Below are 16,211 nucleotides of genomic sequence, written 5' to 3' on the forward strand. Positions count from 1 at the left end.
AGTACTGAGTATTTGGTCAGATTTATGGAACTGATGTTATCAATTAACACCTTAGTGTTATGATATTTTAAATTATAATAAGTTAATGTGTGCATCATCCAAAGTAGTTATGAAACACATTCATCCATGGCTATGTATTTTGCTTCAGTTGTAGATAATGCAATACATTGTTGCTTTCTACTACACCAGCTGACTAGACATAGATCCAAGAACTGACATCCTCCACTTATACTTTTCTGTCTCATTTGCATCCAACATAGTCTGAGTCAGAGTATCATACTCGATCAAAGTTATTATTTCTAGGATACCACATCTCTACATTTAATGTTCCTTTTATGTACCTTAAAATTATTTTCACTGTTGTTAAGTGGGATTCCTTAGTATTTGATTGATACCTAACATACATACCTACTGCAAATAGAATATTAGGTTGGCTTGTAGTTAGGTATAGCAGACTGTCTATTATGCTCCTATAATACTTTAAATCTACTTGTTTTCCTTCTAGGTCACTATCGATGTTTGTGTTCGTTACTATTGGTGTTTTTATGTCTTTTGAATGTTCCATTCCAAACTTTGTTATTAAATCTTTTGCATATTTGGTTTGATAAATATAATTTTCATCTTTGATTTATTTTATTTGTAGCCCTAAGAAGAAATGAAGTTCCCCTACCCAACTCATTTCAAATTTATTTTTCATTAATTCTATAAATTCTTTTAGATACTTACTATTAGTTTATCCAAATATAATATCATCTACATAAATTTGAGCTATGAAAAAGGCTTTTTCTATAGTTTTAACAAATAGGCAGGGATCAATTTGTCCTTGTTGAAAGTCTTTGAAGACTAGGTATGTTGATAACCTTTCATACCACGCTCTAAGTGCTTGTTTTAGTCTATACAAGGCTTTTTTAAGTTTGAAGACATAATCAGGATGGTCTTTATCTTCAAACCCTGGTGATTGACCTATATAGACTTCTTCTTTTATAAACTCATTCAAGAAAGTTGACTTTACGTCCATCTGATAGAGCTTGAATCTTTTATGAGCCATATAGGCAAACAACATTCTTATGGATTCAAGTCTAGCTACGAGTGCATAAGTCTCATCATATTCTAGTCCTTCAACTTGACTGAACCCTTTAGCTACTAACCTAGCTTTGTTTCTTACTACCTCCCCTTTTCATCCATTTTATTTCTAAAAACCCATTTGGTTTCTATTATGGATTTATTTCAGGTTTGGAAACTAAATCCCATGCTTGATTTCTTTCAAATTGCGCTAATTCTTCCTACATAGCTATTATCCAATTAGGGTTTGGTAGAGCTTCTTCTATGATCTTTAGTTCAATACTGGAAATTAGAGCTATTTGGATTAGATTTCTATAGGTTGACCTAGTTCGAACTCTTAAGATTGGATCACCCAAAATCTGATTAGGTGGGTGATTGACTCTCAGTCTTGGTGCTTGAGTAGCATCTGGTTCTGTTAGATTTGGGTCAGATTCAGGTTCTATTTCTCTTGTATTTGGTTATAATTCTTCTTCTTGATTTTATTGATTTAACTCATTAAGTTGATTGTTATTAAATTCATTAAGTTGATTGTTATTGGGTTCATTGAGTTGGTTGTTATTTATTTGAGAGTTCTCTTCATCAAAAACTATGTTTGTAGTTTCTTCAACTTTTAATGTATCTTTATTATATACTTTGTAGGCTTTACTTGTGGTTGAGTATCCTAGAAAGATTCCTTCAGAAGTTTTAGAGGTAAATTTTCCTAAGTAATCTTTTATGTTTAATATGTGTACTTTACATCCAAAGATTTAGATTTTAATATGTTTACTGAGTACATCCGCAGTGTGCACCCACGTGCTGTGGATAATTACATTCTTAAGGTACAATATGTCTATATACACAAATATAATACAAATACAAATAATTATAAAATCTAAGCTCTAACATTTATAATTCAACACACAAATACCACATACAAATATCATATAAAATTATAATATCACATTCAAAATTATAAAATCAGAGCTCAAATAATGTGCATATATATCAGAGATAACCATCAACATTTAGTTAGATAAAACAATCCAAATAAAAATTTATCTTTACTACAAAAAGTATATGATCAAATCATTATCATCTATATCAGTCAGACAAAACTATAAACATTGATGTCAAGTGACTGTGCTTCCTATTGCATCGTCGAGAAAAAACATCTCTTCGTTTGGTCGAATTAGCTCCACCTTCTCCACGAAAACTTTATCAATCCAAACTTTCCAATAAGATCCACCAAGAGCATAAATCAGGTTATAGAATCTAGGTCCATGGTCCTTTGGGGAGCTCTGATCTGTCCAGACACTTAACCACGTGCTACTTGAAACTCAGAGAACTTCAATGATGGCATAGCAAAACAATAGTATCATGACAACCCACAATCCACCTAAAGCATTCGTATACCTGCAAAAAGACAGTAGAACAGATTAGTAAAACATGGACCTTGTGCCACTGCTGAGGTAAAAGCAAGAAATGCTTGTCCCAACAGTTTGGCTTCTGCTACATTGATATTATTCCTCCATTAAGCTTTATTATTCCTCCACTAGCATGGATGAAATAATTATGAAAAAAGTTCATTTAAATAATTTTGACCTGGTGTAATGGTTGCTTCCATCTAATTACGTTTATATTTATATATATATATATATATATATATATATATATATATATATATATATATATATATATATATATTGAGAGATGGATCCAAGTTAAAAATATACACAGAAAAATTTATATAAAGAACAACTAAGTGTAAAAACAAATATTTTAGTGAAATGTAACAGCAAAGGCAACTTGCTCATCACATGAGTACAGGAATAAAGTGCTAAGAAAACCTATTGCAATCAATCTTAAATCATTTTACATTTACATTTAAGTAGGTTTTATCTTCAAACAAGTTAGGTGCATCACGCAAAAGCAAAGATCCTGTTATTCGTGTTTGTCTGAACCATATAGGAAACTGGAATTTCTAGAAGTTAAAACAAGAAAGACATTTGATATCTAAATTGCCAAATACAATGATAGGATAAGATAATCTACTTGATGATGGTTTGGATAGGGGATACCTACCGACCAACATGAGCATCCAATGCACTCAAAGGATCATCAAATATATACACATCGGAGTCAGAATATACTGCTCTGGCCATGAAAACTCTTTGCTTTTGTCCACCACTTATATTGACTCCCCTTTCACCAATCTTTGTAAGATCACCACCCTAGAAAACAAATTTCAAGGAAGTTTGTGAAGGAATATATTCCTCATCAACAACAGGATCTAGAATTTGTAATCAAAGATTGGTACTGCATCTTCCTTTCCTCTTTATCAAAGATTGAGGACTTCAGCGACCGTAATGAAGTCATTGCTTCTACTTCCTGTTGGCCTCTAATGAACCCAAGGATAATGCACAATGAGAGTTGGTAATCAAGGACTCGGAGGTGGTGGATGGAACAGAGGAGTTCGCTTAGGTTGAATTAGGGTTTAAGTATATCGAGCCATATTTTCATCTCTTCATCTCCTTGCTTCCTTTCTTCAAGCAGACGAGAGAAGGAGAACTCGTCGTTAAGGGGAAGGGAGAAAAGGCCCAACCTCGCAGCTACGAGCAGTGTCGGCGCTTGCAACGACCGTGTACGCGGGTGTGTGCGGCGGTCGATGGGGATTGTGGTAGGGCAGTCGCGGAGTGAGGCACGGCGGCAGGGGTCATCGTCTTCTTTGTCGTCAGCGAAGCTATACAGCTTAGGTCTTCCAGCTTGGAGGCCTTGGACTTACTTAGGGTTATGTTTGGCTCTTCGTGGAGGAACTTGGGAGGTGGAAGAGAGGGCGGTGTGTGGTGAAGGGGCGGCGGCGTCGGGCATGGGATCACGGGGTGGGGAGGGACGCAATTTTGTTATTTTGGGGGTGAAGGTTTGGCTCTTTGTGATTTGGCTCTAAGTTTATGTTAATCATGCGACGCGTGGTTTTAAAATAGAATTTCTAAGGTTATCGGGGTTTAACAACTTTTTAACAGCGTACATTCATGCACGCTGTTAATAATATTTTTTAACCCTTTTTAACAGCGTGCATCCATGCACGCTGCCAATAATATACTTTAACCCCTTTTAACAACGCACATTTATGCGCGCTATCAATAGTACTTTTTTAACAGCATATATTTAAAACACACTGTAAATATTATTTAATATTCACAGTGTATAATTTTTGTATGCTGCGAAAAATGGTATTCGCAGCGCACTGTTATTTGTGCGTTGTTAATTGTAAAATATAAAATATTATCCGCAGCGCACTTGATTAGGCGCGCCATAAAAATTATTATTAACAACACACTATAATTGTGCGTCGTCAATGACGTGCTGCGGAAAATCAAATTTATTATAGTGGCAGATCCGTGGCTTGAGCTTGAGTCAGTGTCTGAATCACTGTCTATTCCAGTTGGTTCATCCTGAGCCAGAAGTGCAAGAAAGCTTATGGTTGTTTCTTCTTCTGACTCTTCTGATGAAGATTCATTCCACGTTGCTTTGAGCGCCTTTTTCCATGACTTGCGCTCCTTCTTCTGGTTGGGACATTCAAATCTGAAGTGACCTTTTTCTTTGCACGCATAACAGGTGAAATCCATCTTGTTGGTAGATGGTTTGTTAGAATTTGCTTTTTGCACCATCTTTTTTACTTCCGATCTCTTTATGCCCTTTTTCTTCTGTAGCATCTTCTGAACTAGGTTGACTAGTTCGATTGAAATCTCGTCGTTACTCTCGGAATCTGATGATTAATCAGACTCTTCTTTCGTCTGCTTTCTGGACCTTCTTTCTTTTGTTGGTTCTGTAATTAGAGTCATACCTTTCTCTTCCGTTATGACATTAATTTGTTCATGTAATTCAAACTCTGAAAATAGCTCATTAAGTTTTATTTTAGAAAGGTCCCTAGAGATCTTGTAAGCATCCACCATAGATGCCCACAAAGTGTTCCTCAAGAACACTTTCAGTGCTTACCTTATGACATCCCAATTTTCAATAAGTTGTCCGATCGCATGTAGTCCATTCAGCAAGTCTTGAATTCTCGCGTGAAGTCCACTTGCTAATTCCCCTTCCATCATCTTGATATTGTACAATTTGTTGATGAGGAGATCTCTCTTGCTGACCTTTATATCTGATGTACCTTCATGTAATTCAATAAGTTTGTCCCATAGGTCCTTGGCACTGATGAAGGGTCTGACTCTGTTCAGTTCTTCCTTGGTTAACCCGCATTGTAATGTTTGGGTTGTTTTTGCATTTGCTTCAATTTTCTTCCTTGCGGTCGCATCCTATTTATCGCAAGTTTGTGGTAGACCGTCATTATCGATCGGGATTGTGAATCTCATTTGTATGACGATCCACATTTTCACTTGTATCTTTATGTGATACTCCATTCTACCTTTCCAGTAGATAAAGTCCTCCCTAGAGAACAAAGGTGGTCTTGCGGTACTGAAACCTTCCTGATCGGTCATTTAATTCTAGCACAAAAATAAATAACAAAATTATTCCAAGACTTGGTCTTGGATTAGTAATGTGAGAGATAGATAAAATAAATCGATGAAAATTCGAAAAACTCTCGGAAACTTGCTCGACCAGTGGTTGCACTTTGTTCGAACATCTCTCGCTCTGATACCAATTGTAGGATCGTTGAGAGTGCTAGAGGGGATGAATAGCATTATTGATAGCATTTTCAATTTTCATAAATTCGCTCATGAATTCTTATAATCAGAATAATAATACAGTAGAAATGTAAATCACAAAGATAAAGCATATGGGTGTTTTATTTGGTTCACAGCTATAGGCTACTACTCCAAGGCCCACGATCACTTGATCGTTTACGTTGGACAATCAACTAAATAACTCCCCTCTTACGAAAGGAAGTTAACAATTACAAAAGATTAGAATGGTAAAAGCGTTACCGTCCTTAGAAATGAAGTACAGAATCGATTTAGATTTTACTGAAGTAGAAGGAATGCAGACTTCTTGTGCAGCACTTTGGCGTTAAGACGACGTTCCTGAATATTGCTTCACACACAAATAGTCATCGGTTGTCACTGAATTTATGTCCTGCGGGGTCTCCCTCGATGCTCTTATATAGGACTTTTTGAGCAACTAGAAACCTTTCCAGGTGCCTCCATGCTATCCGTTGATCCACCATCGGTGTTATTGACCTGACACTTTCAGGCACCTGTATCCTTTTTCAGGCGTCTGTATGCTGACATAGAGGTTCCGGATGAACTTTGACTTCTATAATACTTATCTGAATCTGAGCGCCTGGAAGCTGAGGTGTTTCAACCACTGGGACTCTTCCACCTCATTGCTTCGCTAGTCCCATTCCGCTGACGTCCAGTCGCTTGGAACCAATCCTGGCGCTTGGACTCTGGTCGCCTAGATCCAGATAAGGGCGCCCAGAATCAAAGTTCCCACCCTTCCTTTCCTGCATTACAAGTTAGCACAAAACAAAAGTAACAAGAAATAGTTAAACAGTTTTGCAACTATTTTTGGTTTTAATTTCGGATTTCTAGTAAAATCCTATGTTAGATCGATGCCTACTATTCCCATATTAGGAATGGATCGTTATCCACTCCACTCGAGAGAATTTACCTATTTGCCAATAAGCCAGACTTATTGGACTTTATGCTTAGCCTCGATCCTCGACCCTCAGGATTTGCTGCTAGACAACTAGTCCACTTGACCTGTCTGGATTGCCACTGCCATGCATCTGGTCCACCTGATCTACCTGAACTTTCACCCGGTACACTTGATCCGCCAAGACTTCTGCCTAGTCCTCTAGACCAGGACTTCCACTTGCCAAGCTTCCAGCCAAGACTTCCATTGCCTAGTTTTCACTAGGACTTTTCTGTGCTCCCTATACACTAAGAATAACTTAGTAAATACCACACACTTAACTTGAATCTCTTGCCATTATCAAAACTAAAGTTCGATCATCTGGTGATCCCTACACTAACAAATTCTAAACAAACGATGAATAGAATTTGCATGGATCTTTGGTAGGTTTCTTTTTCCTCTATGCTTTCATGTTTAATTTCCCTAAGGAACCTAACAACAATGACCCTAATGGCCTCCATTTGAGGGGTCATGTACCTCACACCAATTATACTTGTCTATATTATCAAAATCATCTACACAATCTATTAATGATAGTGTATATAACATAGATCTACTACTAGTAGTGGAAAAACAAACACAAATAAAAAAAATACAATATGAATAATTGATAATACAAAATGTCAACATTAGGAACTTATTCATGTTTAATTTATGATGCAATCTTTCAAGATCCTTCTTTGAACATTATCCATCTTTAAAATGTTATACATATAGTTGTCTTGAGGTAGTATGTATATGCATAAGAATTACATTTCCCTAGACAAGTAGTCTTAGTATCATAGAAACATCTTTTCTTGTGAGGCTCAACCTCATATTTTGAAATATGAAACATCTACTACCTTCAACATCCCAGTTATAAAACATGTTTTGCACAAGCCCTCTTATATATAAATTTTCTAGGATGTCTAGGATCCATACAAATGAAGTTCTTTTTAGCAGTAAGACATGTTGCTCACTATGTTACACAATACTTAATAAAGTATTTGAATTGTAACAGACTACTTTACCATTGCATTTGTTTTCTGTATAACCATGAGTTGGCACTTCTATAATCATCATTTCCATTACTCGAAGATTCAGAATCACTTAAAGTCATTCAAATCTGCAACACAAATACAAAATTTCTTATTCACAATGTTGAAGTTAATAAAACACCATTGGATACAACTAGATGAATTGAACTTATAACAACTACCAAGGTATCAAAATAGAATTCATTTCCTTGATGATACAATATGTAGAAGCTAGCAGGTAGCTTTTATAATATATAGAATGTAGCAGGTAGCAACTACCTTTATAGCAATTAATGTGTTCACAGCCAAAGAATTCGGATTTGCTAAAACACTATATAACCATTATTGCTTGCTGCAAGAGCATAGCAGGTTCCATGGTAGCATCAAGGAGAGCATTCCTACTTGCTACAACGTACATGCAGCCATCAAGGAACCTACTCTGATCTTGTAGCAAACAACAATGGATAATGGACTAAAGCCTAAATATTGTAAAAATTCTAAACCTTAAAGGAGAGTTTTGGGACGACAAATAGGAAACCCTACGATATTACATTGATGTCACCTTTTATTTGAGACAGTCTATTGCATACCTTTGAATTTGTTTTTGCTATTTAAAGAGGAAAACTAGACACTCTATTGCATATCTTTGAATTTGTTTTGGCTATTTAAAGAGGAAAACTAAAGTAGTTGCGAGAGATGAAGCGGAAGGGAAATGAATCGTAGACTTGTGATCTTTGTAAAGAAATTAAACTTTAAATCTGTTTTTTACTAACCTTAAAATCAAGTAAGGGGCGGCTATAGTTCACATCTTAAATCTCAAATTCGGTTCAAAAATATAGATTTTAAAATTAGACATAGGTTAAGGGTTAAATGAAGTGTCCATTTGAAATAAATTGAAAAGGGAGCATCCATCTAATGATTTCAAAATGATTAGGGTCTTTTTTAATTTTTAACCAAAATATTTCTTAAATTAGACCGACTAGCGTACGATCCAGAACGGCGACTGTACTCACGTGAAGGCACTGAGTTTGAAGGTTCAAATTTCGAAATCCATAATTTTGATCACGCCGCACATCTCCTTCTCCATCCGAAAGGTGACGAGGAGCGCGTGACTCTCGTCAACATAATGCTGCCAAGACAAGGCAAAATTGATGAACAGCAGAAACTAAAGCAGCCCGAGCAGGCTCGATCACACCTATAACAAGGTCTGTCTGTTACTAAGAAGAGTGTCTTGCATTATTCCTCTCCAGATTTCCACAAAGCTGTGAATCCAGTCCACGGACAACATTGCCCACAGGGACATGGCGGTCACAGCAGGCCAACAGAGACTCGACACCGTAGAATGCTTGAGGGGAAGGCTTCTCGCAGAAAGAGTGACCTCCAAGGCTGCCATGGAAGAAGTAGACGACCTGGAAAAGAGAGTACGATCCTCTTCTCACAACTTAAACCGTATGGCACTGAGCTGCTGCTCACTTCAGTGTGGGTTTTGTTTATGTGGTTAGCAGTTAGGTGAGCTGGAGAGGAAGCTGGGCGAAGAGGCCAAGTGCCGGTCGAGAGCTGAGAGAAGGCTCAAACTGGCTCTGAAGAGGCTGGAATCCTTGAACATTGTGGATGAGGGGAGCCAGTTGGTCGCCCAAAGTAGCTCCACTAGCTCATCCTCTTCCCGGAGCTCGGATCCAGAGAGATCATTAGTGCGAAAGTCTGGTTCGATCACTCGTTGGAGTTCAGCTAGCGTTGGAGAAGATCGAAAGGAAGGTGTCGATGCTCATCGATCGCATGCTGTTGCTGTGAGGTAAAATGTTTTATTTTTCTTTGTTTTTCTTCTTTTCTTTTTCAAAGTTGTTCGTCTGCTTTCTACTAATAATTTCTGATCAGCTCTTTGATTTGAAATGGTTTCACCAAATATTCTCAATTATCACTAACCAGATGAGTGGATGACCATATACACCACACAGCAGTACACCACTTTTCTCAGACTATAAAAGAGGAAGGAACCTCATGGATTGGGGATTGGAAAGTCCAAAATGGGGAAAACTACATGGGCAGATAGAACAAGGGTGCATACAATTTTGGCAGAAAATCAAAAGATCAACCTTTTATCCATATTATCAAAAGGGCACTCCTCATTTAAAATTTATTAAAAGGGCATCCCACCCTTTATCTTATCCCTGAAATATCCCTCTGTTCTCGACCAATCTAACCACAGAGATATGAACTGACGACTTACTAATCTAACCCGTAGCCTAAACTAAGGTGGTGTTGCTTTGTACAAGGCAGTATCAAAGTGGAATACAAAGGGGTATTTCAAGTATCAAATTATGGATGTGACATTGTTTTGATAAATTTTGAAAGAGGAGTGCCTTTTTGATGATATGGTCAAAAAAGATGCTCTTTTGATTTTCTATCTATAATTTTTGGCTTACAACACTCTTCTATTTGGATTCTTAGTCAAGTTACTAGGACAATAAGATATGCTGAAACCACAAAGATATAAATGCAACCCTTTCCTATGGATCCCTTAAAAGTTTTCTTAAGGATGATAGACTTTGAGATAAATGATAACCCCATCAAAAATTGATATTGGCACAGCTAGAAAGTGTGAAATGTAATAAAACATTATCAGGATATTTCTTTAGAAGTAATATAAATAACAAGTATGACTATCATAGGAAACTTATTGCTGATAAGTCAAAATGATTTCATCAACTTGTTGTAATCAACTATCTCAAAGTGTATATAACAATGGTGTGTGATTCAGATCTAATAAGTTTTCTCTAGGATCCATTTAATTTTCACCTCATCTAACAAAGTCAATGATGATTATATCATGTTTAAACAAACTTCTCTCATAGCTTTGGCTTAGTTGAATATGCTAACTTTACATCACAAACATTGATATAAGGCACAACTAATATAGGTTGGCTATCATAAAATAAGCATACCATAGACAAAGGCTTGAACCAAACTAGAATATCGAATAATAAACCTCTAAGACATACCGCTTCTTCCCTTCGACTAACAATGACAAACTTTGATATCATAATTGGATTCATAATTCATTTTCTTCTTGTAACCTTGTGAAATAATTCCTCAATCAAGGATGAAAATTCATCCACTAGTAGATGGATGATCATCAAGATTGGTTATCAAATTTGCATAGAGTGTTATCTCATACCTATAGAAACATATCATGGTTCATAGTCTCTTTTAGGTATGCCATAATCCTTTTAATAGCATTATAATATACATGTATGAGATTGTTAGTATATTGTCTAAGGTTTCATACTGCAAATGTGATGTTGTGTCTAGTACAGTGATGTCATAAATCAATAAACCAATCACCATTGCGTACTCAACTTGAGATACTACCTTTCATCATTAGACATTAGTTTTCATGTTTGACCCATCATAGTATTTATTCGTCTAGATCATTCCACACCGACACTAAGACGTGGAATGACATTGATACCAACATGAGCAACAATGTTGACGATGTAGTGAGAATGGTGCACCAACATTGAAGAAGGAGAAGTTGACTCGTGAGAGGTGTGTGTGACAAAGAGATCTGAAGTAGGAGAGAGAGGTTGACCTATAGAAAAAGAGAGGAAGGAGTGACATCCACCAGCGTCTCAATTTAATGATCTAACATCTTAATTGAATCAACAATAATGTTGCATGCTCAAGAGAGATCAAGTGGGAGGGAGATAGGAGAGGCACGAGAGAGATTGAATTGGAGGGAGAGAGGAGAGGCGAGAGAGATCATGTGGGAGGGAGAGAGGAGTGTAAAGGGGGAGAGATTGGATGGCAAAGAGGAGTATGGTGAGGGATAGAAAAGAAAAATAAATAAGGATTTTATCTCAAAACTTCTCCAATTGAACCAAAAAATGACTAAATTTAGTTTGAAACAAAATAAGCTTGTTCAACCATAAACCAGTGAAATCAAGCCTGAATTTGACCCAATTTGAACCAACTAAATTCATATGATAAGCCCTGAACATACCCTAGCTAATTACACTTTGATTGGATTTCTATAATAGTTGGTTTGGTTTAGCTTAAGTAACCAATAAATTAGAGATTAAATAGAAGTAAAATTTTAATTGAAAGAAAAACATAATATATAACAAAAGTTAGAATTTTATGTACATTCAACCAATAGTTCTTGTATTGAAAGAAAGTAACGGTGAAGGTTCAATAGGGATTTATACTTTTGAAGAACGAAGATGCAAATATAACTATGTATCCTTTTTTTTGGTGGACACTCGCTTTCAATGTTTTACTTTAACTTATACTAGAATAAAAAACTTTATTAGTGTCCTGACCGTAGATTATGCTAATTGCGTAAGATCGTTAGATGCAGTTAGAGTAGCATGAATAAACGCTTGTCAATTTATTTTCGTGTTAGTTAGTTCGCAACAGAAATAATATAAAAAACTCAACACAAACAAACAAGAAAAAGAAATGAAAACCACATGAAGATTTATGTGGTTCAGAACCCTAGTTATCATTTCATTACCTATGATCCGTCAGTGGATTAACAGAATCACCACTATGCTTTCTCTATCTCTAATATCTTATGGAGGCAGAAAGACCTCTTACAAGTTTCTATTCTTACAAGCGATACAAAGAACAATACAAAAGTATAAACAAGAAAGAAAATGATAAGTAAACAACTTTACATAAATAGAATCTTTGCTTAAAATGCAACAATACTCACCCAAAGAACCTCCAAAAACGTTGTTATCAAATTTTCCACGAACCAACATTTATAAGCCTCTGCACTAGCCTGCAAACTGCTGATCAATTGAAAAATGTTGTTATCAAATTTTCCACGAAACCAACATTTATAAGCCTCCGCACTATTTTGCAAACTGCTGATCAATTGACTAAATCACCTCTAGTCGACTGCACCACTGTAACACATCAGAATTTGAATTTTTATTGTAGCTTTATCCCATTAGTGGTTCTTTCCAGTTTCTTGATTTGGCAGTAGTCGAGTAATATTATCATCCTAATCGACTTCTCAAAACCAGTCGACTGGCACTCAATCATAATTGAATAGTGTTGGTGCAACAACCCCAGGTTAAGTTTGATCATATTTGGATTGAGTTTTGATATTTGATTAATATATTTGATGGTTGAGCGATATGTCAAGTAGATCAAGGTTAATAAGATACTTATACTGAAAAGCCCAAGTTGGTCAAGACTGATATAATACTTGGTAATTGAAGTCCTATCGGTGTTAGCAATAGAAGTCTTAACAACTCATAGAAGACTGAATGTTAAGCTGTAATGGAAAGTCCTAACAGGTCATGGATGACTAGATGTCATTAGTTCATAGAAAGTTTTAATAAGTCAAGGGTGACTAGATGCTAAGTAAGGTTGGAAGTTCTAGAGAAGTAAACTCTAGGCTTGGAAGTCTAGGAAAGTCATGGAGAACAAGATACTTTGCAAGGAATAAGTCATGACAAGTCAATGATGATCAGATATTAGGCAAGGCTGGAAGCCCTAAAGAAGTGAACTCTAGAAAGTAGAAGTCCTGAAAGGTCATGGTTGACCTGAGGCTTAACAAGGGGAAGTCTTTGTAGGCTGACAACGACTAGATATTGGGCAATGGGTGAAGTCTTAGAGACGAAGAGTCTCTAGGAATATAAAATCCTAGCAAGTTGAAGATATTAGGCAAGGATGAAATCCTGATAAGTCAGGATTGACTTATACTAAGTAGATGAGGAAGTCCCTGAGACAAGAAGTCCCTTGGTGCAACATTGATTTAACCTTGGTGTGGCTAGAACTAGAGTACTAGTCGACTAGTGAGAAAGGGCCCACATCAAGTGAGTTAGTCAAATTAAGTGAGCAAATCAAGTTGGCTGGGCTATGTGGGTCGATTATAATGGGTGGGCATATGTGAACAAATTTGGCCAAGTGGGTCAAACATGTCAAGTAGATGTACCCATGTCAGACTAGTAAAAGTTTGGCAGATAGGTGGGCTAGTCAAGTTGGCTGAGAAAATTTTGTTAAAGAGATTTTTTTGAGTCAAATGTGATCAACATGTTGAGTGGACCAACTGACATGACTATGTTTGACCAAACTAGGTGGTGGAACAAGATGAGGCAAATTGGGCATCCTGAAACATACCAGATGCACTATGTAGAGCAAATTGATTAGAAGAATTAGATAAACAAAATGATTAAATATAGATTAAAATATTCCGCTAGTTATATCATTCTATTATTGCAACCAAACAAATGACTCCTGGTTTTAATTAATTCCATTCCATTTCTAATTTCATTCTAAATCTATTCCATTCTAGTCATACGTATCAAACTTAACTGTAATGATTAAACTGATCTCTAAAGTACTACTCAGCCATCTACAATCTGTCATCAAACATTTTGTCGACCCTTTTCAGTTTTCTTTCTTACAAGGTCCAAGATCTAAGGATTGTTACATGTGTGAAATCAAACCTCTGAAATTGTGAAAGATCATGAACAAGAATTTAAGACTATTTTTGACATGGTATAAAACTATTTTTGATATGGAGGGTAGGAAGTCAAAGAAAAGCAAGGAATCCTCTCCCTTTTCCATTTATCCTTCATGCAGATGCTTTGAGCAGATCTCTATAAGTCGACCAAAGAAATGCAGTTACCTGAGGTATCATAACCCATTCTCCACTCATAGTATTGCTTTACCATCTTTATCATACAATTTTGAGAGAATATGGAGATATGCTTCACACAGATTGCAGTCACTTGCCAACATAAAAGTTTTACCAGTCATGTTCACAAAGTTCAGCAGTCTCAAGATTGCTGTGAAAAATCATCTGTTCACCTATCAAGGAAGCTGCCATTCCCTTGCTGCAATGTATGAGTGCCCTCATCCTGGGTGATCCATCCACTAAAACCACCTCGGCATAGCTCTGCAAAAGTCATGTAGACTTTATTGAATGAAGCCGATCACCAAGATTTGCGCTAAGTTTCAGTCTTAGAAAGTTAGTAATCTATGTTGGTTGTTGTCAAGCACTGATCAACCATGTCCAAGACCACATGCTTGGATGGATATCGCAATGATCTACAATGATAAGAAGAAGACTTCTTTTTCTTGTCATTAAGCTATTATTCTAGTTATTCATACACATTTTCTTGTCAAATCACAGTGTATATGCTTAATTATGATAGGCTCATAGTTACACTGCCATGCCAAAGACTGGGATCAAAAATTTTTCTACCATCATGCTAAACATTCTCGTTTTCAATTAGTTTCTGTCAATAATCCCTTTTGTTATTTTGAAACAGTGCATCTTGTGAGAATGTTGGCAAAATGGAAACAGCCTATCAAGCTGAAACTGAGGTTAGTAGACTTGCCATTGTTCCGGCCGGAATACAACTCAACTTAGGTACCTGCAAATCGAAGTTCAAAGATGTTGAGAGTGTGCTTGATGCCTTGAGAAACATCAGAGAGCAATTGCTGTGCTCGATGGAAGTGTTAGTTGTTAGCAGGGGAGACTCTTACCGGCCAGCCTTCTATTGCTAAATCTTCTACAAGGCTTTAGGTAATTCTGGTTGAACTACATGATGTATATGTGAAGGGCTACTAACTGTTAAACGGTAGTTTCGTCATCGCGGATCCAGGCTACTTGCTAATAATGCTCATCGTCTCTGATGATCTTGTTATTGAACGCAAATCCTTAAAATATTTCTCAGCTGCAGTTTATTTGTTAATTATGATCTGTGCCAACTTATCAGTTGTAAATTAGAAATCCAAAGGAATGAAATAAAAGGTCTATCTATTGCTCGATTCCTCCTAATAGTCGTCAAGAGAGAATGTCATCTTTTTGCATCGTTAATGGATACTCCAATTACTGATTTTTGCCTTGATCATGCTCAAGAAATCCATACCCCTTTCATCCTCTAATTAGCCATACCAATTCAGATTCAAAACTCGTACATAGCATACATTGCCTACCTAATACATCAAACAAAGCTCATTAACATATTGAATCTCATACTTTCAACACTTCTTTAAAGACATCAATTCTGGCAAGTTAAGTTAGATAGACTAGAGAAATTATTGGCTACCAAGTTTAAGTGCAATTACCCTTTAATCCATAAATGTAAAAATTGAATTATTATTTATATATGAAATATGTAACTTAGTATCAAAGCCTATCTGACTACTCTTAGTATCAAAGCCTATCTGACTACTCTCTCTCGAATAATAGAATTAGTCGTAGTCAGTATCCATACCCACTTAGCTCTCCTTCCCAATATCTGATGTGGGAGTTTCATTGTCTAAAGATCCCTCCCCTGGAGCACCACTTTTCTTCATCTATGTCTAGTATTTGATAGCCAGCCAGCAAACCTTGTTCCTAATCCTAACAGGATCCCTCTTGCTAACATAACACATTGTTCATTGTTGACATCTTCGTATCCATACTCCTAATGATCATCAAAACCCTACAGATTTATTTCTTCTTGTTGTTTTCTCATCCTCATGTATATATGAATCTATACC

The 16,211-nt window shown here is 36.4% G+C and overlaps 1 protein-coding gene across 1 annotated transcript; it reads left to right on the forward strand.

Annotated features, from left to right (window-relative positions):
- Positions 1-8,969: 8,969 nt before the first annotated feature.
- LOC141818700 (uncharacterized) lies at positions 8,970-15,230 on the forward strand. The gene is made up of 3 exons (XM_074706149.1): positions 8,970-9,124; positions 9,209-9,495; positions 14,993-15,230. The coding sequence occupies exons 1-3, from the start codon at positions 9,005-9,007 to the stop codon at positions 15,228-15,230; spliced, it is 645 nt and encodes a 214-aa protein (XP_074562250.1). The 5' UTR covers positions 8,970-9,004.
- Positions 15,231-16,211: the final 981 nt, after the last annotated feature.

The sequence above is a fragment of the Curcuma longa genome, unplaced genomic scaffold (genome assembly GCF_044706935.1).
Source record: "Curcuma longa cultivar G26 ecotype Majalengka, Jawa Barat unplaced genomic scaffold, ITB_CL_G26_1.1 contig_25677, whole genome shotgun sequence".
Taxonomy (NCBI): domain Eukaryota; kingdom Viridiplantae; phylum Streptophyta; class Magnoliopsida; order Zingiberales; family Zingiberaceae; genus Curcuma; species Curcuma longa.